Below are 25,604 nucleotides of genomic sequence, written 5' to 3'. Positions count from 1 at the left end.
GCTATATATCATATAACCAGACGATACGCAATGACTGAGGCAGGTAAACAGCGCTAAAACGCCTAATGGTCACGGCTTGACTATTTGTATTAAGACCTCTAAAAAAAAGAAGGGGGGAAGAGGATAGGAAAACCATCCTGGGATACAAAACTTGGAGATATAATTCCAAACCAGCGAGACGCGACTAGTGGTACTCACGTAATATAACATGTTGTAAAAAAAGGGGGGCAGGCAAAAATTTGCTGATCGTTTGTTATACAAATCATTTTCTTCCTCTTGAACGCTATATAATAAATACGATAGAGTTAAGCCAAAATTATTATTAATCTTTTTGAAATTCTTATAATTCCTTCGAATTTATTTGTAATCGTAATAATAATAATAATAATAATAATAATAATAATAATAATAATAATACTAGTAATAATACTCTTCTATTGAATCCAAGCACCTCCGCATACATCAAGATTTTCCGCATTCTTCACCTTCTCCAACAAGGAGAAATAAGTCCTTTCAAAATAAATACGCATTAACAAATTTTAAACATGAAACACTTAAGATATTTTTCTTTAAAAAAAAGAGAGGGGAGAATGAACGATGCGCACAATTTAATTTTAAACAGTATTGAGAATATAATGTAACGTTAGTTAATGTAAGCGAAGACGAGGAAGAACGAGGAAATAAGGAAGAGGTTTTGGTGGTCGCCTGTTCCTTCCTTCTTCTTCACAAAAAAAAGGGGGAACCGAAAGAGAAGAATTATTATTGTTGCAAATGTTGTGCACCCTCAACATTTGTCTAAGTCGGGGGGTGTTGTCTAAGTCCGGGGGACTTCACGAATTCTTCTCTTTCGGAAAAAGACAACGGCTGCTAATCAGAAAATGAAGCGCTTCGAACGATCTAAAGAAATCCTAAATAAATACACAAAAATTCCTCTCAAGATACGTCTCACTATCAAGAAAAATAATTCTTGGGATAGACAGCTTTGTCGGCACCGACAAGTTTATAACATACCAATAAAAATAAAAAATATTAACAAAAGCAAATTCCTAGCGGATAAGAAATACGTCGGATCGTTCGAGAGTGACACTCCCCAAATTGGTGGGGAAATTAAGGGAAACGCTAATCAAGAAGAAACGATTAGCGGCCGTTGGCAGCTACATCAATGAATGATTGAGGTTGTGGAATGGCGGGAAAATTTTCACTAACTAATTCCATCATTTGCTAGAAAATCTAGAAATATAAAAACAATCACAATTCACAGAACACCGCTCCCCTCCTTCCTCTATACTCACAATTTTTCTAAACTATCATTTGACAAGCCAACGCGGAAATCCATCACGCCCTCAGATATTCCCACCTTCGGAACCCTTTAAAAACCGCGACTTGGAGCGGATCGCTCTCTTCTTTCTTCTCATCCCTCCACGCCTTCACGGACGGGACCATCCGAGGTTATCGAAAAATCTTTTTCTCAGTTAGAATCTGTGCGCGATTCTTTCATTTTCGTGTGATTCACGATCCAGCTTAGCCATCACATCTCTCATCCATCACCAGCGCCCGCCACAACAAAAGTAAGTCCATTTTTATCACTCTTTCCCGCGGTAGACTGGCTGTTTGGTTCGCGATCTCGACATATTTGTTTCCTTAAAACACTCTAACATTCCAAATTGGCAAGCCGCCGATTAATTCGGTGAAGCTGCTTTCCCCGATTTGTCCACACTCCGACTTGGCAAGCCGCCGATTAACTCGGTGAAACTGCATTATCACGATTCCTCAATTTCTTTTTTTTATCATTCTTACCTCACACTCTCTCTCTAACTCTTATTTATATAGTGAACTAAACGAAAGCCATCTCGAACAAGCCAACGAAACGGGCATTGCGACACCGTCAGGAGAAATTAAATAAACGGATTCGTCGCGAAACCGGACACGCCGAGGAACTCGCGGAGCGGTTAATCGAAATAGAACCGAGACTCTCTAACATCTATTTACAACAATACGACACCGCCCTCCGCTCCGCAGCAGATTTCGAGAAACAATGCACTCCAGAGACCTTCGACGTGGAGAAGTTCTACGATTTCGTCCATCAATTTCCCCGCTCTCCCACCCATTCACCTCCTGGAACCTTTTACATTAAAAGAAAATTTAAACCCGACAGCCAGTTTTGGGATCAAATCTCAAGACACCAAGTTAACGATATTATCCCTATGTACATTTCCCGTGATCCTCTTCCCTACCTTGTTTCAGTAAAGGCTTTCTGCAGCGCTCATCCTAATCCCCCGCCACACCAGCAATCCGATCCCATCGATATGCTCGCGATTACCAATTTGTTGCCCCAATTGGAACAATTGGGTATATAGATACCAGATTTTTTTGTTTTGTTATTTATTATTATTTGAAATTTTATGTATAAAATTTTTGTAACCATACTTCCATGTACTTCCATATTCAAATGTACACAGTAAAATTTGCGCCACTTCGAAAAATCTTAGAATTAACATATTGTATTTCTTTTTTTTTATTATTAAATCAATTAACTCGAATTCCATCTCGATTTATTTACCCAAAAACTTGACCCCGAACCGTTCACGGTTCCCTGAGGATCGCATGAGATCCATCCCTGGTAAAAGAGATTCGGTTCTCTGATCAAAAAACGGACCATAGTGCTGGCGCAGGTAAGGATTATAACGTCACCGACGCTGACCCGATTCCTGTCCCCTTAACGCGCGTTCGACTCGCGGATCGACCTCACGACGTCGGTCTGTGAGAGCAACAAAGGTTCTGTGCGTCCACCCGAGTTCTCCTCCTCCTGACGGAAGGTATTACTTTTCCTCGAGAACCTCGGACGTAACACGAGCAAACAAAAAATTTATTACCTGACGACGACCTGGTTAGGGATAATGCGGATTCAATACTCTTCACACAAGCAGAACTAGATGCATTACTAGTGCAGCAGACAGAGAAAGCACTAATACACGATTCACCGAGAGCCAGGAGAATGCTCACTCATAGCCAAACAAACGAAAGAGATAAACGCTTAAGATTAACACAAATTCAAAGAGAAAATGAAATAAAAAAAGTGAAGGATCAAAACAGTAAGAGTGATAAGGAGGGAAAAAATGACGAAGAAACTAACGACGAAGAAGAAAACGAAATAATAAATGAAGAAAATAAAGCGTTCAGCACAAATAAACTTAAATTAACTATCCTTAACAACAAACTAACAAAAACCAACATTATCGAATCTCGTGAATTATTGTTTTTACGAAAGGACAACGTCGCGTATTTTGTTGACACAGCAGGGAGACCTTTAGATTTTGGCTCACAAAAACTCTTTGAACGAAACGAGCTACCTAAGCTCAACGATCTATCCTTAAGTAAAGTCCAAGTCATAAAACATAAGAATTATTACCATATTGCTATACCTATTAGTGAAGGGCAAAGAGAAGGCCCTACAATGACACTATACCAAATCATGAAAGACTTAAAAAACCTTCGTGAAATAATTAACGAACTGCAACTAGAAACAATTAACATCGCAAAAACAGACTTTGTAAATAATATACCTTGAAGCGATATTAAAACGTAAATACAGTTAATCTTATTTGATTCGCCCACTAAATTGATTATTTGTAATGGACTAATAAAATACCCTCCCAAGGACCTTCGTCCCGTTATAATCGAAGAAATGCATTTCTCTCCAACTGGAGGACATCGCGAGGTCACTAAAACTTATCATCGAATAAAACATAATTATTATTGGGAAAATTTAAAACCCGACGTTCAGAAATACATTCAGCAATGTCTACAATGTCAATTAAAAAAATTAGTCAGAATAAAAACTAAGCAACCTATGATGATTACCGATACTCCTGGATCTGTCTTTGACAAAATAGCAATGGATCGTGAGGCCTCTGTCTAAAACCGAATCAGGAAACGAACATATATTGACATTGCAAGATCAATTAACTAAATTCAGCATGGGAATTCCCCTGCCAAATCAAACCTCCGAAACAATAGCAGAGGCTTTTATTAATAAATAAATAAATAAATAAATAAATAAATAAGTAAGTAAGTAAGTAAGTAAGTAAGTAAGTAAGTAAGTAAGTAAGTAAGTAAGTAAGTAAGTAAGTAAGTAAGTAAGTAAGTAAGTAAGTAAGTAAGTAAGTAAGTAAGTAAGTAAGTAAGTAAGTAAGTAAGTAAGTAAGTAAGTAAGTAAGTAAGTAAGTAAGTAAGTAAGTAAGTAAGTAAGTAAGTAAGTAAGTAAGTAAGTAAGTAAGTAAGTAAGTAAGTAAGTAAGTAAGTAAGTAAGTAAGTAAGTAAGTAAGTAAGTAAGTAAGTAAGTAAGTAAGTAAGTAAGTAAGTAAGTAAGTAAGTAAGTAAGTAAGTAAGTAAGTAAGTAAGTAAGTAAGTAAGTAAGTAAGTAAGTAAGTAAGTAAGTAAGTAAGTAAGTAAGTAAGTAAGTAAGTAAGTAAGTAAGTAAGTAAGTAAGTAAGTAAGTAAGTAAGTAAGTAAGTAAGTAAGTAAGTAAGTAAGTAAGTAAGTAAGTAAGTAAGTAAGTAAGTAAGTAAGTAAGTAAGTAAGTAAGTAAGTAAGTAAGTAAGTAAGTAAGTAAGTAAGTAAGTAAGTAAGTAAGTAAGTAAGTAAGTAAGTAAGTAAGTAAGTAAGTAAGTAAGTAAGTAAGTAAGTAAGTAAGTAAGTAAGTAAGTAAGTAAGTAAGTAAGTAAGTAAGTAAGTAAGTAAGTAAGTAAGTAAGTAAGTAAGTAAGTAAGTAAGTAAGTAAGTAAGTAAGTAAGTAAGTAAGTAAGTAAGTAAGTAAGTAAGTAAGTAAGTAAGTAAGTAAGTAAGTAAGTAAGTAAGTAAGTAAGTAAGTAAGTAAGTAAGTAAGTAAGTAAGTAAGTAAGTAAGTAAGTAAGTAAGTAAGTAAGTAAGTAAGTAAGTAAGTAAGTAAGTAAGTAAGTAAGTAAGTAAGTAAGTAAGTAAGTAAGTAAGTAAGTAAGTAAGTAAGTAAGTAAGTAAGTAAGTAAGTAAGTAAGTAAGTAAGTAAGTAAGTAAGTAAGTAAGTAAGTAAGTAAGTAAGTAAGTAAGTAAGTAAGTAAGTAAGTAAGTAAGTAAGTAAGTAAGTAAGTAAGTAAGTAAGTAAGTAAGTAAGTAAGTAAGTAAGTAAGTAAGTAAGTAAGTAAGTAAGTAAGTAAGTAAGTAAGTAAGTAAGTAAGTAAGTAAGTAAGTAAGTAAGTAAGTAAGTAAGTAAGTAAGTAAGTAAGTAAGTAAGTAAGTAAGTAAGTAAGTAAGTAAGTAAGTAAGTAAGTAAGTAAGTAAGTAAGTAAGTAAGTAAGTAAGTAAGTAAGTAAGTAAGTAAGTAAGTAAGTAAGTAAGTAAGTAAGTAAGTAAGTAAGTAAGTAAGTAAGTAAGTAAGTAAGTAAGTAAGTAAGTAAGTAAGTAAGTAAGTAAGTAAGTAAGTAAGTAAGTAAGTAAGTAAGTAAGTAAGTAAGTAAGTAAGTAAGTAAGTAAGTAAGTAAGTAAGTAAGTAAGTAAGTAAGTAAGTAAGTAAGTAAGTAAGTAAGTAAGTAAGTAAGTAAGTAAGTAAGTAAGTAAGTAAGTAAGTAAGTAAGTAAGTAAGTAAGTAAGTAAGTAAGTAAGTAAGTAAGTAAGTAAGTAAGTAAGTAAGTAAGTAAGTAAGTAAGTAAGTAAGTAAGTAAGTAAGTAAGTAAGTAAGTAAGTAAGTAAGTAAGTAAGTAAGTAAGTAAGTAAGTAAGTAAGTAAGTAAGTAAGTAAGTAAGTAAGTAAGTAAGTAAGTAAGTAAGTAAGTAAGTAAGTAAGTAAGTAAGTAAGTAAGTAAGTAAGTAAGTAAGTAAGTAAGTAAGTAAGTAAGTAAGTAAGTAAGTAAGTAAGTAAGTAAGTAAGTAAGTAAGTAAATAAATAAATAAATAAATAAATAAATAAATAAATAAATAAATAAATAAATAATAAATATTAAATAAATAAATAAATAAATAAATCATTTGCGTATTTGGAGCACCCAAAGCAATATTAACTGATCAGGGAAGAAATTTTATCAGTGATTTAATGAGAAAGATCACAAAACTTTTTAGAATCCGTAAATTTCGTACAACCGCTTTTCATCCTCAATCCAATGGATCTCTAGAGCAATCGCATCACGCGCTAGGAGAATATCTTAAACAATATGCAAACGAACAAAAACAATGGGAAACTAGAAGTAAAAAGGAGAGGAGAAGAATGGAAGCCACTAGCCGTTTGACTCGTGGACTCTCGAGTGTAAGATTCTATGAATAGAATCTCCGCTCCTATTTTAGGTGCGGTTAAAAAATGGAGAATCAGCCTTGCAAGACCTATCGGAAGAATTTAACTTCCGAATGAACCGCAAATCCAAAGAATTCATTTGCTGGCTCAACGACATAGAGGAATGCAAGTCTGTTGCCGTAAAAGACGGCGACGTATGGCAAAGAGGATTAATTATAGGAGTCAATCCGGCCCAGAGAAGCGCTTGGATTGATCTCAGGGACATAAGACGTCAAGTGTGGAGACTATTCCACCAAATTTTTCGTTTGGAGGGACGTTTCCAAGAATTATACTGGCAGACTCTTACCTGTGGGCTAGCCTACACAGGACCGGCTAAACCAACCAGATTCTGATCTAGAAAACCTAGAGCCTTGTGCCGAATCCTAGCCGAACACAGCGGATACATTAACATCGTGCGTCCACTAGAAAACGGGGCCGCAATGGTCAAATTAGTCTTGCCGCACGAGGACGACTGGAGGGTCACGAACCTTCGTGACGCATCGGTATCTGTGGGGGAGGCACGAATTGAGGAAAAAGCCCATGTTGTAGATATCTTCCCGGCGGTGTAAAAATACAACACTTAGTTATACAATTTTTATTTTCTTATATTCAATTTATTTCCTTGTACTCAATTAATAAGTTAATGTTTAAGTTGTATATCGTAAACATTATAAATAATTTTGATAGCAATTACTTAGATTCCTTTATATATATATATATATATATATATATATATATATAAAATATATATATATAAAAAGAAAGTGGATTATATATATATATATATATATATATATATATATATCATCCACTTCCTTTTTATTAAATTTATTATATTAATTTTTTTTCATATCAATTTTTTTTCCTTTATTTTTCTTATTTTTATTTTAGTTTTTCATTTTTTTTTTTATTATTCTTATGACCTTTGTATTTTTTATAACTTAGTATTCGTCGTTTCTCTTATCATAGGTAATTCGACCCTAGCATTCAAACATCTTTTTTAGGTATAAAAGAGGAGAAAATGTAACCAAGTCGATTAATTCTTTACTCATATCGGTATTACTTGAGTGCCTACTGGAGAACGGGAGCACTTTCTTACTCACCTGCAAACACCAACACCTTAACCTACAGCATAATAATAAATAAATCCCAATAAATATTAACAAGTTGGGAGGATAATAATCCTACACATCTAATTACTCAGTCGAATAATTTCTCATGCGAACCTTACCTAGTATAACAAATCACATAAAACTCTACATAATCAGATGAGACGCAACGGCTGAGGCAGGTAAAGTGCGTTAAAACGTCTAATGGCCATAGCTTGGCCATGTGTACTAAGACTCCTCCTCCCCCAAAAAAGGGGATAGAAAAATCATCTTGTGGTGTAAAACATGGAGATTTAACTCCAAACAGAGCGAGACGTGACCAGTGTACTCGCGTAGGATAACACGTTATTTAAAAAAAAAGGGTAGACAAGAATTTTGTTGTCCGTGTGTGTTATATCAAACCACTTTCTTCCTCTTGATGCTATATAAGAAATACGATAAAATTAAGCCAAAATTTATCGTTAATTCTTTCAAGCTTCTTATAATTTCTTTGGATTTATTTGTAGTCATGATGATAACAATGAAAATAATAATAATAATAGTAATAATAAATAGTAATAATAAATAGTAATAATAATAGTAATAATAGTAATACTAAATATTCTTCTATCGAATCCAAGCACCTCCGCATACATCAAAATTTTGCGCATTCTTCACTCTCTTCAACAAGGAGGAATAAGTCTTTTCTATTAAAAAAATAAATACGCATTAACAAATTTTAGGCATAAAACACTTAAAATAATTTTCTTTTCTAAAAAAAAAAGAATGAATGATGCGCACAATTTAACCTTAAGCAGTATTGCGAATTCAATACAATGGCATGTAAGCGAAGACAGAGAAGAATAAGGGAATAAAGAAGGGGTTTTGGTGGTCGCCTGGTCTTTCCTTTTTCCTCACATAAACTCGAGAATTACGTGCCAACGATACGTTGCACGTGGATTCTCTTAGCGCAAAGAAAAAGGGAGGAGAACCGAAAGAAAAGAATCGTTATCTTATGGCTGCAAATGTTGTGCACCCCCAACATTTGTCTAAAGCAGGGGGTGTTACGTCCGGGGAACTTCACGAATTCTTCTCTTTCGGAGAAAGATAACGGCTGCTAATCGGGAAATGAAACGCCTCGAACGATCTAGAAAGATTCTGAATAAATATATAAAAATTCCTCTCGAGACACGTCTCGCCATCAAAAATAATTCTCTGTGAAAGACAGCTTTGTCGGCGCCGAAAGTTATAACATACTAAAAAAATTTGAAATATTAAATATTTGAAATATTAAAATCAAATTCCTGATGCATGAAAAACGCGTCGGGATCATTCGAGAGCGATACTCCCCAAACTGCTGAGGAAACTAAGGAAACACCAATCAAGAGATAGCGATTAGAGTGGCCATTGGCAGGTACACCAATGGATAATTGAGGGTGTGGAATGACGGATGAAATTTTCACTAATTAATTCCGTCATTCACCAGGAAATCCGGAACATGAAAACAATCACAATCCACAGAACACCGCCCCCCTTCTTCCTCTATACTCGCAATTTATCTGAACTATCATTTGACAGCCAACACAGAAATTCGTCACGCCCTCAGATACATCCTTCCTGAATCCTTTATAAACCGCGATTTGGAGCGGGTCGCTTTTTCTTCTCTTTATTTCACACATCCACGGATGGACCAATCTTCCTTCGGAGCGATTGGTGAAATACATTTTCCGTACTGTTAGAATCTGTGCGCGAAATTTCAATTTCGTTGTGATTCACGATCCAGCCACCACAGCTCTCATCCATCACCTGCGCCCCGCCACAACAAAAGTAAGTCTGTATCATTCTTTTCTGCGGTTGACTGATTGTTTGATTCGAATAGACAACAATCTTAACCCATTATTTCTTTAAATCACCCCCCACATTCCAAATTGGCAAACCGCCAGTTGATTCGATGAAGTTGTCCTACTATGATTCCTCAATTCTTTTATCTCTGTCAAACTCTCTCTCTCTCTCTCTCTTTCTCTCTCTCTCTCTCTCTCTCTCTCTCTCTCTCTCGATGTGAAGACGTGTGTCACATCGCTCCGTCAAAATAGTGAATTTTCGTGCGTAAATAGTGGGAAAATAAGTATTTCGAGTTATGTCGCCGTAGATCGAGGATGGATATGAAAGTTATCTAGCCGGGATACGGCGATCTGTGGATGTGAGCAGTGAATTTATTATTTGAGACATTGAAGTCTCACAAGACAGTAGACATTATACGTGGACACAATAGTGCTGACGTGTGAAAGTGGGTCACAGGTGACTGATCGCTTATGCTGATACTAGCGGTTTTGGCCGGTAATTATCAGCATGGACGACGAATATGCAGAGTATCGATGCTCGGCATGTAGGAAGGCAATTAAGAGCAGAGTCGTTAAATGTAAAAATTGCCCAAAGCTTTTTTATCATCCAGGATGTATAAATAAGCATAAAATTATCGACAGAAATCAAAAGTACGTGCCGTGTAAAGGTCCATTTGAGGAATTTTTAACTGATAGTGAGAAAGCTCCGGCAGGGAGAGATAGGACATCATCTACAGGATCTACAGGATCTACAGGAGTGTTCATAACATCGAGCAGTGGAAATAAAGGGTCAAGCATTGATATAAAAATAGACTGGATTATAAGAACTGTGAAAGAAATAAAAGATGAAGCGATGCGTAAAAATGAAATTAAAATAATGATTAAAGAAGTAGTTCAAGAAGAATTAGGAAGTGTTAAACAAGAGATGGAAAACTTGAAGAAAATAATACAGGGAATAGAGTATGGATCGAAGGGAGGAACGCAAAGAAGCTACAGTGAAGCGGTTAAAGAAAAGAAGAAAGAGAGTCTTATAATTGTTAAACCGAAATTGCAACAGGAAAGTGAAAACACGAAAAAAGTGATAAAAGAGAAGGTAGATATAAAGAATGTGGCAATGGGAGTAACAAAATTAAAAAAAGGAAGCAAAGGAGTAGTAATCATGGGATGTGAAACTGGAGAGGAGGTAAAAAAGTTGAAAGAGATAGTTCAAGCTAAACTGGGAGAGAATTACAAAGTGACGGAGTCTAAATCGAAACCAAAAATAAAAATTATTAATATAAATTTAGAAGAGATGAACTTAGATGATAATGAGCTTATAAATACGATAAAGAAGCAGAATAAAATAGATACAGTAAATATGCGAATTGTGAAGAGAATGGTCAAAGTAAAGAATAACGATCAAAGAAGAGGAAATGAAGAAGGATCAATAATAATGGAAGTAGATGAAGAGACACACGAGATGATATTGCAGAAAACAAAACTAAATGTAAGATGGAAGAAGTGTCCTGCATTTAATCACATCAGTGTCAAAAGGTGTTTTAAGTGCTGGGGATATTTTCATATTGCCGAAAATTGTAAGAGAGAAGAAACATGCTGCAAATGCGCGGGGAATCATAGCTCGCGTGTCTGTACAGCGACAGAGAAGAAATGTGTGAACTGTATGTTCAAAAATCGAACATACAATTTGAAGATAAATGATGATCATGAAGCTATCAGCCGAGAATGTCCGACTTTTAAGAGGGCGTTACAGGAAGAGAAGAGGAGAGCAGGCTGGGAGGAGAAGTAGCAACTACAGAAGAAAGAAGAAATTATACTGTATACAAATGCGCAAAGTTTGATAGCGCATAAGGATGAGATTCAACATCAGATTATGAAGAAAATAAATCCTGCGTTCTTAGCATTATCGGAGACCAGATTGACCGAGGATATTGAAGACAGTGAAGTGAACGTTTCTGGTTATAATATGACTAGATGTAATGCTGAATAGAAATACAGGAGGCGTTGTTCTATATGTAAGGAATGATATTATTTACGAAACAGTGTTAGTACAAAAATTAGAATCGAATTGTTGGTGTGTCGCGGTAGAAGTGAAAGATAAATTATATAAAGGAGTGATAATGGTAATATATCACTCACCAAGCGCATCGCACGGGGATTTCATGAGATTTTTCGAGGATATAGTAGAGGAATTAGTAATAAAAGGTGAATGCATGGTAATAGGAGATTTTAATATAGATCTTATGATGGACTCGTTTTATGCGAAGAAATTGCAAACGGCAATGTTAAGCTTGGGTATGAAACAGTATGTTAACGAACCGACGAGAATCACGAAAGATAGTCAAACAATTATAGATCTAATCTTTGCTAATAGTAATAAAAAAGTGCAAGTAATTCATGAACCCAAAATTACGGACCACGCGTGGCTGGAAGTTGAGGTGAGTGTGAATAAAATTGAAAGTAAATTTAGAGAGTTTAGCGCTAGGAATTACAAAGAGTTTGATGAAGGTGAATTTGTTATGTTAGTAAAAAATAAATTACAGGAAAGCCAGAGATGGCAGTGTGTATGTATGGGTGTGAGTGAGAGAGCAGAAAAATTTGTTAATAGTATAGTAAATGCGTTAGATGTAATGGCACCGAAGAGGAAAATTAGAATTCCGAAAGTATGGGAAGGGAAAAAATGGTTCTCAGATGTAATAAGAGAGGCTGCGGATAAAAGGGAGGCATTTAGACAAGCAGTGTACGATACAGAACAAAGCTGGTTGCAATTTAAAGTTAATAGGAATGCAGTAGTAAAACTAATCAGGTCGAAAAAGAAAGAATATTATGAAAATATGATAGATTTTAATAAGGATAATCCTTCGACTATGTGGAAAACTTTAAAAGAAATTATTAGAGGCGAGCCAGTATGTGATAAAGAAATAAAAGGTATAGATTTTGAAATATTAGATAACATAGATTATAATACAATAGAGTGCAATATAGCGGATAAATTTAACTTATATTATATACAGAGTATTAATAGTATAATAAAATCTATAATAGAGGATCAGTCTACAGGCGCAGGTAAAAGAATTATCTATGCTATAGAAAATATGGTAACTATGGAAAATTTTGAGGGAATCACGGTAGAGCATTTAGAGAAAATTATTAAAGGACTGCCAAATAAAAAAGGCACGGAAGAGGGAATAACTAGTAATATATTAAAACCAACGTTTTGCGTAATAAAAGAGGAATTTGTTGATATAATAAATAACTCCCTGAGAGATGGTTGCTGTCCAGAAAGTTGGAAAACGTCCACAATAATACCGATTCCAAAAGTAGATAAAGCCAAGAAGGCGAGTGATTTTAGGCCTATTAATGTGTTACCTATATTTGAGAAAGTGTTAGAATTGGTAGTAAAAGAGCAAATTGAAAGGTATTTGGAAAATAATAGGATTATAACTGAACATCAATCGGGCTTTAGAAAACACTATTCATGTGAAACAGCGATTCAGACTATTATTGACGAATGGAAACTGATAGTCGGTGAAAGGAGAATGGTAGGGGTAATTTTCATGGATCTGAAGCGAGCGTTTGAAACGATAGATAGGGAAAGATTATTAGGGAAATTATATCAATATGGAATCAGAGGAAAAGTCCTTGAATGGTTAAACTCATATCTAATGAATAGAACACAGCAGGTGCGATTTAATAATAAATGGTCAGTAGTAAGTGGGGCACTATGGCGCGTCAAAACAAACCTCCACCACCTTTCCTCTGGCGCCAGGGGCGTGGCCGAAAATTGGCAGTCGCGTGGAAATGGAGCGTTCTGATTGGTCCGTGGGGATCGGAGATGATAATTAGGTAATTAGTGGGAGCGTTCTGATTGGTTGGCTCCGTAGCTGCCAGGCGCGTGATTGGCTCTACCCATAGTGCCCCATGTGTGCGATTGGTTGTCGAAATGCTAGACGAGGTAGGGGAAGGGTGAGAAAGTGCCTGGGACAGATCGGAGTCCGAAAACAAAATGGCGACTGCGAAAAGAAATATGTCTGTAAGAGGAATATACTTGTCGAGAATGGAATGCGATTTTTTGTTCGCGTGGGATGGAGCGAAGAGAAGAAAACCGATTTTTTCTGGAATTTTATTGGTTGTATACGGGATATGAAGAATCACGTTTTCTTAGGGCGGAAGATTTCTAGGCGTCTCATAGGCGGTGAATTTTTTGTATGGGGGCAATATAGATTACGAATGGATATAGGTTTTTGAAGACATGCGATTTTCGGTGTGTAATAACTAATATTTACCAGCTCGTACGGTATTTGGCTGGAGGAAAACGAGAACGGACAGGTTCGCACCATATATTTCTGACGTCGATGACATCGAATTCGGAGTTATACGAAGCTTTTATTCTAAGACAAACACGCGGATTGAATAAATTTTCTAGATGTAAACTCTAGAATTTTCTAACATTTGGAGTTATACACTGGCGAGGTTATGTTCCTTAATTCTATGGTACACAAACGAAAAATATTTAAAAAGATTAGATATTTCTAGCTTGGAATTATGTGGGTAAAATTGATTTTAAATCGGTGGGAAAGGAAGTAAAATGGACAAAGAATTTATGTTACAAAAATTAGATTTATTGTTATATCATTATACAAATTATACCATAATAGTGTTTCTTTAATGTTTAATTGTTCTTAAAAGTACAAGTTTGTATATGACAGCACGTTACATGAGATTTTTCACATTTCTTTTTTCCATGAAGAAAGATTTTACGAAATAATTGTACGATTAGTTTATCATTATCTTCGTAATCTTCGCTGAATATTTTGAAAAATTGTTTAAGCTTATAACCGCGAGACAAATAATAAAGAAATACGCAGCAATATTGTCCACAGGTCTGAGAAAATGTGCCCTGTAATCGCGTGATGTTCCATTTATGTGTAGTAGAGTTTCGTCGAAGTCGTAGATTGAATCTGGAATCCAGGGGTGGTAGTCCGTAGCTATCGAAATACGTGCCTTCTCCGTGCTTGTCTAGGTAGAAAGCAACCCAGTGTTGTCCAGGACGATCGTGATTATCAGTGTTCGCGACGATGGCCGTCGACTTCGTCCACACCCTCGGGATTCTGTCGGCAGGATACACACCCGCATGTTCGATACTGAGATGATGCAACGCTCGTAAGATTTCGGGCGAATTCATCTTCCGCGGTGTGGAATGATGTTTGACTTGTTTTTTGGCTCGTCGGTGTCGTTATATTTTTATCCTCTTGCGAGGATTGTAGGGTAGAAGTTTCCTTTTTTTCACACTTGAGTTTCGATAAATCTTCTTTCTCGGCTTTTATTTGTTCGCACTTCGCCTGTTCTTTTTCTAATCTCTTATTTCTCCACGTGACGAGATTCGGAAAATTTCGTTTTATTGTAAAAACCTCGCTTTCTGTATCACTGTCATCGGAACTTTCAATGGTAAAAGAATTAGCGCTGCTTATGTAGCAGTTCCCTTCTTGAGATTGCATCCAGTATCTCAATTTGCACGCATTGCGTAACGCGCAATGAAATTTGTTGGAATTTCGCTGAAACCCGTGATGACCGCAGCGCAATTCATGCTCTTCGCCTTCCGACAGATTTTTTAAAGCAGGAGAGATTCCTTCTAGATTATATACGTTTCTTGCGAGTGTATTTTCCAAATAATGTATCTTCTCTCGACCTCTGGTATATGTAACGCGCTTGTCGTGCAATTTCACATAGTTCCGCCATGAAATGTTTGGAATTGACTGTTCCGTCAAACCACTCGATCCCATGGAAGTTTCGAGAGAGCCAGTTGTTTTCTCGTCTGTATTTTTCGGGTAATTCGACAAATGGATATGGAGGCATCATAATACAGTGACTTATGAATGCTTCGTTAATGGCAACAACCGCTACTTCCTTCGGCATAAACTTTCCCTCAGCGTCGCGGAAACCTTGTATATCGATAACTATATCCATGATGCGTAGAATATACTTTCAATTTATTTTGCACGAAGCGACGACGTTCGCGTCTAAAGCAAAACTGCGGCTACTTTTTGTCAAGCTTTCGAAGAAATAGAAATGAAAAATAGATAACGGTGGGAGGGGGAAATTCGAGTATGTCTCATCCGCTAAAATCAACGATAATTTGACGCGAGGAATCGATCTCTAACACGTTATCGAATTCTGCGTAAACTATACAATTAATCGTTGAGGTAATAGCTTTTTCAAATCGCACCTCTAATCGTAAACTTCCATGTCTGACAAGATTCCAATGTCCAGCGCAATTTGCCGATAGATCGGGAGTGAGATCGAAAGCGAAAAGCGTGAAACCTTTGGCATAATCTTCTCTGCTTATAGAATTCCCCTCGTTTAGAAAATGGATGCCTGTTCCTGAGAAGAGGGTGTTATAAGCCTCGACATAGAGCGGATGGTCTTTTGAGAAATTCGGTTGCAGCGGTCTACTCGGAATTTGCACGCCATCGGCATATAGCGAGAAGAAATTTATGCCGTAATTTTTGAAATTAAATGGATTTAACTTTCTGTCGCCGTTAAACGCTTTGTTATCGACGAATCCGATTATTACTCGTTTCGGAAGTTGCCCGAGTATCGCGTTATCAATCGATTCTCCTACCACTCCGGCGTGAATCGTGAATGTTTTAACCTCGACTCGCGTCAGAGGATACTTGGCGGTTGTTTTACTCAGCATTCGCGCATGTTCGAGTAACACTGCGGGGCTTATTTTTGCTCTTCTTATGAGTAAACTAGCATCTAGAATGCGTATTTTCGACGTTGAGTTGCTTTCCATGAGGCAAAACGCATCTCTCGAGCGAACGAGTCTCATTCTAACCTCCACTCCGTTAATTAAAAATTTATCCTGATTAAAGACGTCGCAATGAAGATGACCTATTAGATCTACCGAACGTTCTCCTTGGATGTATCGGGAGCGTCTCACGAGAGCTTGATTGGGGTTGTCCGATTCTAATAGCGCGTCCATATAACCGGGTTCGTCCGTGTCCCATAGACAGGAAGTCAGATGGGAAGTTTTTGCCGGTGAAGAATAATTTAACAATGCTTCGATGTACGCGCGGTACGCGTAGGCGTTGTTTGTGGGTGATACGAGTTTTTGATTGAAGTACACGTCGATCTGGTTGAACATCGAATGTAGTAGATGATTCACAGGGCCTACTTTGTTTCCGCCTGCTCCTCCTCCTCCTCCCACTCCTCTTCCTCCCGCTGTCGATGTTCCAGGACCGGGTAAACTTTCCACTCGCACGCGAAGGCTTAGCATGGTATGCGTGAGATCTAGATAATCTTCTCCGTGTCCGGGTACGACGAATTCTATAGGCGCGTCGTCCGCGAGCGAGGTCACCGGTTGTAATAAACCCATTGCGAATTCTCGATACTGGTTTGAGTAGGAAGTAAACTGAAAAGATCGAGCTCGCTCTTTAAACACTCGCTCGAGTGCGTATGAAGAAAGGACATATCTCACAAATTTACAAAGCGCCTCGGTTAAGCGAATATATCGGATACGGTGCGCTTTTTCCCGCTATTTCGTCGATGCTTCGTTGCCTTTTTAATTTTGCCCGCTTTCCTCTTCGATGATTTTTTTTTAATCGTTTTTTTCACGCCAATTTTCGATGATTTCTTTTTTTTACCGGCTTGTCTGCGTTTACGAACCGCGCTTCTCCCGGATTTAGCGGTGCGTGCGTCGTGCCCTCCGAAGGAAAACTGACCCGGTCGTATTTTCGTGGATGTTTTATATCCCGAGCCCTTCATCAAGTTACTTATATTTTCTTTGGCTTTTCTCTTAAGATTTCCGCCCGATTCCTTGAGCCGCGTTTTGACTGCTTCCCTGAACGGAGTGTTGTTTTCAACATCCTCTATCACGCCAATTCCGGCGCGTAAAGCTTCTTTCCCAACTGCGCGCATTCCCCTGCTTAGATAAGGAAGTACTCTTCTAAATAATCCTCCGAGGAAACTACCGATCCCATGACCGCGCTGATAGGCTGAACCGACGAAAATTCGTGGAATTCCGCCTCCCCTGCCCCCACCGTTTTGCATTTCGTAATACTCGTCGTATTCCATGGAGACTTAGTTTTTTCTCAAAGCTTCGTAGACTTTTCACCGCGAATGGTAATTAACGGACGCGTCTAAAGTGTAATGTTGCTATCAGCGTTCCGGATACGAATGGTATTTTTTCTCCACGATGATCTTTTATATCTATTTCAATTTTATGGAATTTCGTTTGACGCAAAGGAGTATATTGCAAAGTGGAGAAATATTTTACTAAATTCGTTCCGTACGTGTAATTACATCCGGGTATTTCGGTTGGAACGATCCGAAGAAGCGGACTCCGCGTATCGCCGGTTATGTAAGGCTCGCAAATGTCGCAATAAACGTACATTTTATCGGGGGTACCGTGCCATAGACTACAGGGTTCTGCGGTCCAGAAAGATACAGTGCGTCCCTCACCGATGTAATAACCGAGTTTCAAAAACGTCGTTAATTCATCGGAATTAGGTAACTTGTGACGGTGAATTGTGCCGCCATCATCGACGTTGATCTTCAATATTTGAAAAATATTAGCTGGTAGATTTATATAATAAACGAGAGTACAGTTGTCGTCGCAATCGATGCTTATACGGACATTACCACCTGAACCTTTCCGTAGTTCGAAATTAAAATGCGAATCGCTGCGTCTGCACTCTTTATTAATCGCGTAGATAAGTTCCTCTGTATTTTCATAAATCCCTGTCTGTAAGTGCAATTCTTTCACCGTAAACTCATCATCATTTTTCTCATCTTTTTCGCTCTTTAAATCAACAAATCTAATCTTATTATCGTTTCGACGTACGTGAAAAAGACTGGCGGGAAATTGAATCTCGCTAAGCGCGATTTCCCATTCCCCGAATAAATGTATGCCGTGAGGTAATTGAGTGGTGAAAGAAGAGCATGTATTTCCCGGGAAATACTTCTTACTGCTATCGCTCTGAAGAATCATAAAAAATTGTTCCTCCTCCATCTTGGAGAAAAGTTAAACTCGAAGCGGGAATCCAACTGTCGAATTTACTAGGATAGGATCCTTGCCAGCTAACTAGCAGCTGTTTATTAGCACCGCGTCCTCTGCTTTTTATCACGAGCTCGATGATAAACTCTTCCTCCCTCAAATTTTTTCTGACCCGTGCTAATTCTTGTTCATAAAAAATCCCATCGATGTGTTCGCCCGATAAGTCGCACAATTCGTACACGCGGGGTCTTCGCCAATGAAGAACGCGACAAACTCGAAATATTTCCTCGCTCCACCGCGCTTCGTATCCTTTCTCGAAAGTGGCTTTTGCTCTACTGACACGAACGAGATCGTTAACATCGAATTTAGCCTTTTGTTCTACTACTTTCGACGGCGCCTTCTCTCCAGCGCCTCTACGCCGCTCCATATTTTCGCGTGCGATGCGAGCATTTTCTCTCGTAACGGTTGCCGGTTGCATCCTGATGGACGAATGACGAGTGTGATTGTAAGCGCGCACAATATCTTGCAGCATTTCGATGTAACGCCGCGTATTTTTATGTGTAAAATAGCGCCACATTCGCTCCTTTAACGTTCTATTGAAGCGTTCAACGACGGCGGCTTTGACGTCCGGATTGCGAGTTACTCGATAATGTATGCCTCTTTCTTTTAAAAAATCTTGCATCGGTCGCGCGATAAATTCTTTACCCTTGTCGGTTTGCAAGTACACGGGTACTCGACCATCGCTTCTCGAGAGAATATTTTGGAAGGCGCTTGTCACGCATTTGCTCGTTTTATCCCGCAACGGTTCTACCCAGACAAATTTACTAAGTACGTCGATAATCACGAGAAGATAAGAAAATCCGTCGTTGTAACTTTTGAGATTACGGAGTTCGATCAAATCGGCCTCCCACAGATCGTCGATATTCGTCACGTTGTAATGCAATCGCGGAAATTTTCGTCTCGATGGACGGTGCAACGTGTACGCGTCTTGCGATTCGAGCCAGCGAGCTACTTCTTTACGAGAGAAATTCGGTTTAGCGGCGCGCGACAAGTTATCCGATGCCGAATATCCCGCATAGTGCGCTGGATCGTAATACAAATTTTCAAGCTTGGTCATTTCAATTCACTCCAATCGAGTAAGCGTCTCTTTCTTGCCTGTCGAGAATCTTTTGCGAAGGTTATAGGGATATCGTCTTTACGAAAACGCGGCGAAAGAAACAATGCGCACCTCGCTCGCTCTTCTTCTTCTTCGGTCTTTTGGCGTTTTTGGCCCTTTCTCGTGCGTCGTACTCTTTTCCGCGTCGTCGCCGTCGACGTCGCCGGCGTTGACGTAGAAAGTTTTCTCGGTATTTTCGGAGTGGAACTCGCTTGTGGTGATGATAATATCTTGACAAATGTGGTTGCTAACAATTTCTTATTTCCTACGAGTACAGCCGGGGTGTTTGTCGTACGTAGTAATCGCGCAAACTGACCTCTCCCTATTGCTTTCACGGTTTTTCTCTCTCGCATCGCGTCGTTTATCAGTTCCGTGATATTCGAATCTTTTATAACGTCACCGTCGATAGTCACGATTCCTTCCTCGTCCCAAGTAATTCTCGCGGGTACTGCTTTATCGATCAAATGTTTCAAAAGTAAACGCGCCTTGGCGCGAAAACTTTTCGGCACCTTTTCTATATAATATTTTTTCGACTCTTTGCCGTTCGCGCTTACGCAGAGACTCGCCTCGTAGTATATCATTTACTCGCCCGTCAAGATGCGAAAGTTTGCTCAATGGTTGTGATTCGCGCGCAAGTTCCACCACGTCTCCCTCCTGCGCATCTGAATTGTTCTCATCGGGGGTGTTACGCGCCGAATCTTCCTTTTGCGCTTTATCAAAATGGAGATATCTCCAAAGTACTTCTTTATACAATTTCCATTTCTCACTTACATCGCGCGGAGTGGGAGAATTAAGAATTTTGCTCATATCGGAATCGAGCCGCGACAAAGGCGTTCCGGGTGTTTGTACGGAATTTAAATTTTCTCCATGTATCGTCTCCGAATTCTGCCTCATGGAATTTTCCCCGATGCCTATTTCCGTTTGCTGCTGTTGTCGGAGACGATGCTGCATTCTTTCGAGATTTTCCGTGGAAATCAAGACCATCTTTTTTGCCCTTTCCATAATTAGGTTTACTCTCTCTCTCTCTCTCTCTCTCTCTCTCTCGCTGGCTATTCTCCGATAATTTTCGAAAATAGGAACGAAAGTATAGGCCCTATGAGATAGGGTAAAAATCCGCCTCGCTGTAGTAATAGCTTTTTCTTACTTTTCCAATTGCCGTCTTTTTTCGCTATGCGACGCAAAGATGCTTTATATTTGCTGAGACGATTTTTTTCAGAACGTTCGAGCGGGACGTTACCCTTGAGAGTATTGAAAACACACTCGCGGATACAATGAATGAATTTTTCATCAGCCTGACGTAAGAAAGAGGAGCGTTGATTTTTGTTCAAATAACACAGCGCTTTGAGAAGACAGATATTTTTCTTACCGATCGAACGTTCTGCGATTTTTCTCGCATTAACCGAGGATTCTCTTCTCTTCTTCATCACGAGGAAGTTGCGTGACTGTCGCAAGAGAATGCGAGTACGATACTTTTATACGAAACTTCCGGAAAAGGATCTGCGCGATACGTAAACGTAGTTCAGCGTATCATCGGGAAATATGCACGTGCGAAAACGATACTCGTCGGGAGTCGATTGTTTCAGATCGAGCAATAAATATCCGTGAGGTTGAGATGTGGCGTCGTGATACGCTTCCTCGAGGAACTTTGGATCGTTGGGATAGACTTGTCGAGCGAGATGGCGGATTTGCGCGCGATCTCGTGGATTTTTGAAAATCACAAAGTAATTCGCGTTGAGAGATATATCGCGTTGTCCACGGCCCTGATGAAAGAGATTTTGCGTGATGAGAATTACGCTGAGATTCTTATGATGACTTCCCTTGGTAAACAGATCCATGATCGCTTCGCTCGAGGGTGATTCCCTCATAAGATCGTCAATTATTATCAATTTCGCGCGCGTTGGATCGTTGGAATAATCTTCCGGACGCGGTAATCCCTCGTGAAATTCGATCGCGGAATCTCGAGTTTCGTATTGAAGTTGCTGATAATCAGCATCCTGCCATTCGGCGTAATAAAACAAAATTCTCTCAAAGTAGACATCTGCCATAGCGGATAAATGACGAAGAAATCTCTTTACAAAGATTGTTTTTCCACATCCCGTCAGTCCGCACACGATCGACGTCCACGGATGTTTCCAACGTACATCCATTTCGCGAAATGAACACCTTGCGCGTCGTACTCGGATTAATAAACAAATGGAACGAATGGAACACTTGATTTTTTCTCAGAGAAATTTTTGAGATTAGCTTATTCGCGCCGGAAGGGTCCCACCGCGGCGGAGGTATGCTCGCGCCAGCATCTTTGCGTAACGAGCTCGTACTCGTCCGCGACAAGCCGCGCTCGTACGCTCGTGCGAGCGTTCACCGCGAGAACACCGTTGCTTACGAGCTTGTACGCGGTGCTCCTCGAAAGCTAATTCAAGTCGGAGAAACTTACGCGCGGAAAAAATAATTAAATACTTATTATTACGGACGTAAAAATTTATAACTTTTTCTTTTACAGATTTAAAAATCGTAACTTATGCGATTATAATTTAGGATTATAATTTAAAAGATATTTTACAAAGATATTTTAATGATTCTCTATTATAAATTCAAAATATTTTCTATATAAAAAATTAGCGATAAAAGAAAGTTATAGGAAAATTATAGGAAAGTGGGAAAAAATTGGATTTAAAAATTTAATTTTACAAAATTTTTATTATACTTTTCTTACGATTAGAGAAATAAATATTTTTATTATATTTTTTTCTTAATAACTAAACGCAAATTTACATTTTTAATTTTATATTTTCTAATCGAAACCGTATAATATACATTTTTCAAATTTCGCATTTTTTTCTTAAATTTAATACTAAAATAAACTATAACTAAAATAAAAATAATCTTAATTTTTACAAACATATTTATTCCATACATATTCTGTATACATATTCTGTACATATTTACATTTGGGGGAGGACGGGGAAAATCCGAGCCTTAACCTAACTTAATTAATTTTAAGTAAAATATTATGTCGTAAAACCATAGGGAAAAGAAAGAAGATTGCCGATAAATCTGCGTTTTAATAAAACTGGAGCACATGTTTTCACCTCGTTTCGCGTTATTACTTCGTGAAACGCGGTGCGACGAATTGTTTTAAATCGCAGATTTATCTCTTTCTCCTCCTCTTTTTCCCTATTTAATAATAAGTTATGAATACTCTTAAAATTAAGCAGCCTCGAGTTTTCAAAGTTCAATTTAATCCCCTTTATCTTACATATTTCATATTTTCGCGCGTCCGGTGTACGTACCACGTACGCGTAAAATTTCGGTCCGCCAGAGACAAACGCCTCGATGAAGCTACCGCGCCCGTAACTCTCGAGCTCGTCGGTCATGTCACCCAAAAAATTACCTGTACGCGGTTCGTACTCCTCGGGATCACCGCTGCTCGTATATATACACGAATCCGTATCATAATATAATACGCGACGATCTAATTTTTCCAAATATTCGTATAATTTTAATCGCGCCTGTGCCGTCGTGTATGCCGCTATCACCACGTTAGTTATCGGTGAAGGTACTACCGCTTCGCTCTTTAACCGCCATGAAACATATATCGCATCCTCGTTAACGGGCAATACACCGACTATCTCGTGTTCGGGACTCGACAGCAATTCGGCGAAACGCTGAGGGGATCTTATTATTTCTGTATTCGGCAGGTTACTCCGCTGGCCGAATTTCCCCCAAAACGAATTAAGGCAGAGTTTGGCGACGGAGCGTAAGCCGGAATTTCGCACGATGTTGTTTTTATCAAGAACGATGCCTTCGGTTGCTTCATACTCCCTCAGGTAGCGTTCTTTAGCAACATCGTCATTGCATTCGCTCGGCCACCCACTCGCCTCTTGTTTCAATTGTAAAAAAGTGTCGATGTATTCTCTAAACAGCCCTCCCTGTCGCGTTTCGGGGTTATAACACGTAGATTTATACTGCCAAATTTCGTCTACCCGCGTCACGAGATAACCTTTTTCGACTGCTTTGCGTAATTCGCAGGACACCCATGTGCCCTCGAACTCGCGCTCCGCAGGATCGTCGTGAGTGCACGCATCGCGAGAAAATGATTCGCAGCAAAGAGCAAATAATAATTTACCGCGCACGCGATACGGTAGTACAGGATGGAAGAGATCACGTGGGGGGAGTACTCGGCAACGTACGAGACCCTCGACCGGAGTAAAATTGAAATTTGGCGCGATTCCAATTAAATCGGCGCATTCCTCGCCCACGTAAATATCAGGGTGACCAATTGGGAAAACTCCGGTCTTGAGTACATACGGGTACAGAGAACAAACGTCTACATACCGTATCTTCTCGGTGCCCGTAACCTCGTATCGAGTCGCGATATTGCCGGTGCGTCCGCCGAAAAATGCATCGCGAGGATCGAGAGGTGGGATTTGCACCATGGGGTGATTTTCGAGAAATTCTCGCATCTCTCGATTCTCGCGCATTTCTTCGTCGAAAACGCACTCCCATTTTTCCGTTAGGATATATCCTTGACGACGTAATCGCCAAGACATTGCAACCGTTCGTTCGTAACGCGCGTCAAACGAGTCATTAAAATTTTCGAGCGTTTTATCGCGATTTAATGGATAGCAAGACGGACATCCGTGAAAAAAGCAACCGTGAAATTGCAAGACGTGACGCCGCGTCTCACCACCATTCTCGCATTCGTAATATCCGTCGACGAGCATGCCTTCCGCTAAACGATACTCACGTCCGCGTCCCGCGTGAATTATCCGATGACCTAACTCACGTTCCTTCCAAATTAACCATTGCGTGCCTTTGCGCGACTAGTTATCTTTAAACCTGTATCCACTCGAAGGAATGATTCCTATTTCTCCTTCGCGCAAAAAGTTTTTCCTAAAAACTCTCATGCACGTTGAAGCGATAGTTGTACACTCCTCGAATGGACACACGTTTCCACGCTGTAGGAATATCTTTCGGAAGGCCATGCATGCTCGGCGAAGGATATCAACATCGGTGCGACAATAGTCAAGTATTTCGCGTTGGAAATCAAATATTACATTTTTTCCCGACATTTCTGCGTGCCACGCGAGAAAACGTTCGCGTTCCTCTGTTCGCATGGTTTCGGGCGCGTAATAGCGAACATCGGGTAGTGGACCGACATATGATTGATTATCGACAGTATTAAATAAATGCGGAAAGACACCTTTGTCACAAATATCCGGTAACCCGAAGGCCTTCGGTAATTCTGACAAACGCATCGGCATATAATTAACACTGTCGATAAATTTCGTGCGATTAACTGTTAAGACCATAATTTTTGTGCCGTTTAAAATTACTCGCGGTTCTAATCCGGAATAATTTTCTACAATGTGCCGAAGGATAAATTGCGCGTCAAACGATTTCGCGTTATGCGCTATGCAGATAATACGAGTAAAATGTTTTGTAGGGCGTGTTGCGAATTCGATAAATTGTTTTACAGGGTCTTGGCGAAAAACAAATTCGCGTACCCCGCATCATTCGCATCGCACCGACAAATCATTTATCTCCGCGCATGAATCGCAAATCTGTTGCGCGACACACAGAGTCGGGACGTGAATTTTTATTTCGGTTCCCACGAGCGATTGGTCTTGGCGTGTCTCAAAATCATAAAACACGAATGCCACTCGCCCCTTTTTGCATTTCCGCTCATCAGAGTTATTCTGCTCGCTCTCTCTCGCAAATACAGAAGAATCCCCGCCGCACTCAACAACGGGGGATCTGTCTTCGCGAGAGAGAGGCTGCATGTAACAAAGATGGTTTACGGGTTTTTGCAAACTGCAAATTTTACAAAAAGAAACGCCGCATTCGTGTTTTTTTGTTGTTTTTACAACTCGCCCGCAACCTTCGCAGAGACGAATGGTGTTACAAACGCTCGTCGGAGTTTTACCGTCATACGACTTTGTCGCCCGATGATGCTCGAAGCACGCGTTTCCGAAGAACGAACGCTTGCAAGTTTCACACCTAACGAGTTCCACGATTTCGCGTTGATCGCACGGCGGCACGTTGTTACAACGCGGACATTTATTCGAACAGCGGTGACCCCTTTCCTCGCGATACCCGATGTTACATGGAATACAATACCCCCCTCTACTCCCCGAGGCTGCTTTTAAATTTAAAATCGGGCTATAATGCCGATGTTGCTCGTAATATATGATATTTAGCCGATATAAAGGTTCGCGTTCTAGAGA

The 25,604-nt window shown here is 39.0% G+C and overlaps 3 protein-coding genes across 3 annotated transcripts; 1 reads left to right on the top strand and 2 right to left on the bottom strand.

Annotated features, from left to right (window-relative positions):
* Positions 1-9,515: 9,515 nt before the first annotated feature.
* LOC148937160 (uncharacterized) lies at positions 9,516-13,038 on the top strand. The gene is made up of 2 exons (XM_089074143.1): positions 9,516-11,006; positions 11,431-13,038. Exons 1-2 carry the CDS (start codon positions 9,735-9,737, stop codon positions 13,036-13,038), a joined length of 2,880 nt encoding a protein of 959 aa, XP_088930269.1. The 5' UTR covers positions 9,516-9,734.
* A 7,359-nt stretch (positions 13,039-20,397) lies between these two features.
* On the bottom strand, positions 20,398-21,915 carry LOC148937159 (uncharacterized). Its single transcript, XM_089073852.1, has one exon. It carries the CDS (start codon positions 21,522-21,524, stop codon positions 20,850-20,852), a length of 675 nt encoding a protein of 224 aa, XP_088929978.1. The 5' UTR covers positions 21,525-21,915; the 3' UTR covers positions 20,398-20,849.
* An 879-nt stretch (positions 21,916-22,794) lies between these two features.
* Positions 22,795-25,309, bottom strand: LOC148937158 (uncharacterized). The gene is given in 3 exon segments (XM_089074142.1): positions 22,795-22,800; positions 22,887-24,941; positions 25,304-25,309. Coding segments are annotated over 3 exon segments (2,067 nt in total).
* Positions 25,310-25,604: the final 295 nt, after the last annotated feature.

Source organism: Pogonomyrmex barbatus, unplaced genomic scaffold (genome assembly GCF_055798465.1).
Source record: "Pogonomyrmex barbatus isolate J1 unplaced genomic scaffold, ASM5579846v1 scaffold16, whole genome shotgun sequence".
NCBI classification, from domain to species: domain Eukaryota; kingdom Metazoa; phylum Arthropoda; class Insecta; order Hymenoptera; family Formicidae; genus Pogonomyrmex; species Pogonomyrmex barbatus.
Note: the sequence above shows the minus strand (reverse complement) of the source record. Positions and strands in the feature narration are given on the sequence as shown.

Bases quoted from the DNA above. Each gene is read 5' to 3' on its own strand.
- LOC148937160 (XM_089074143.1), top strand. From the start codon at position 9,735: ATGGACGACGAATATGCAGAGTATCGATGCTCGGCATGTAGGAAGGCA. The intron at 11,007-11,430 runs AAGTAGCAACTA...GTAATAAAAGGT, and splicing joins GGAGAGCAGGCTGGGAGGAG to GAATGCATGGTAATAGGAGA.
- LOC148937159 (XM_089073852.1), bottom strand. From the start codon at position 21,524: ATGGATGTACGTTGGAAACATCCGTGGACGTCGATCGTGTGCGGACTG.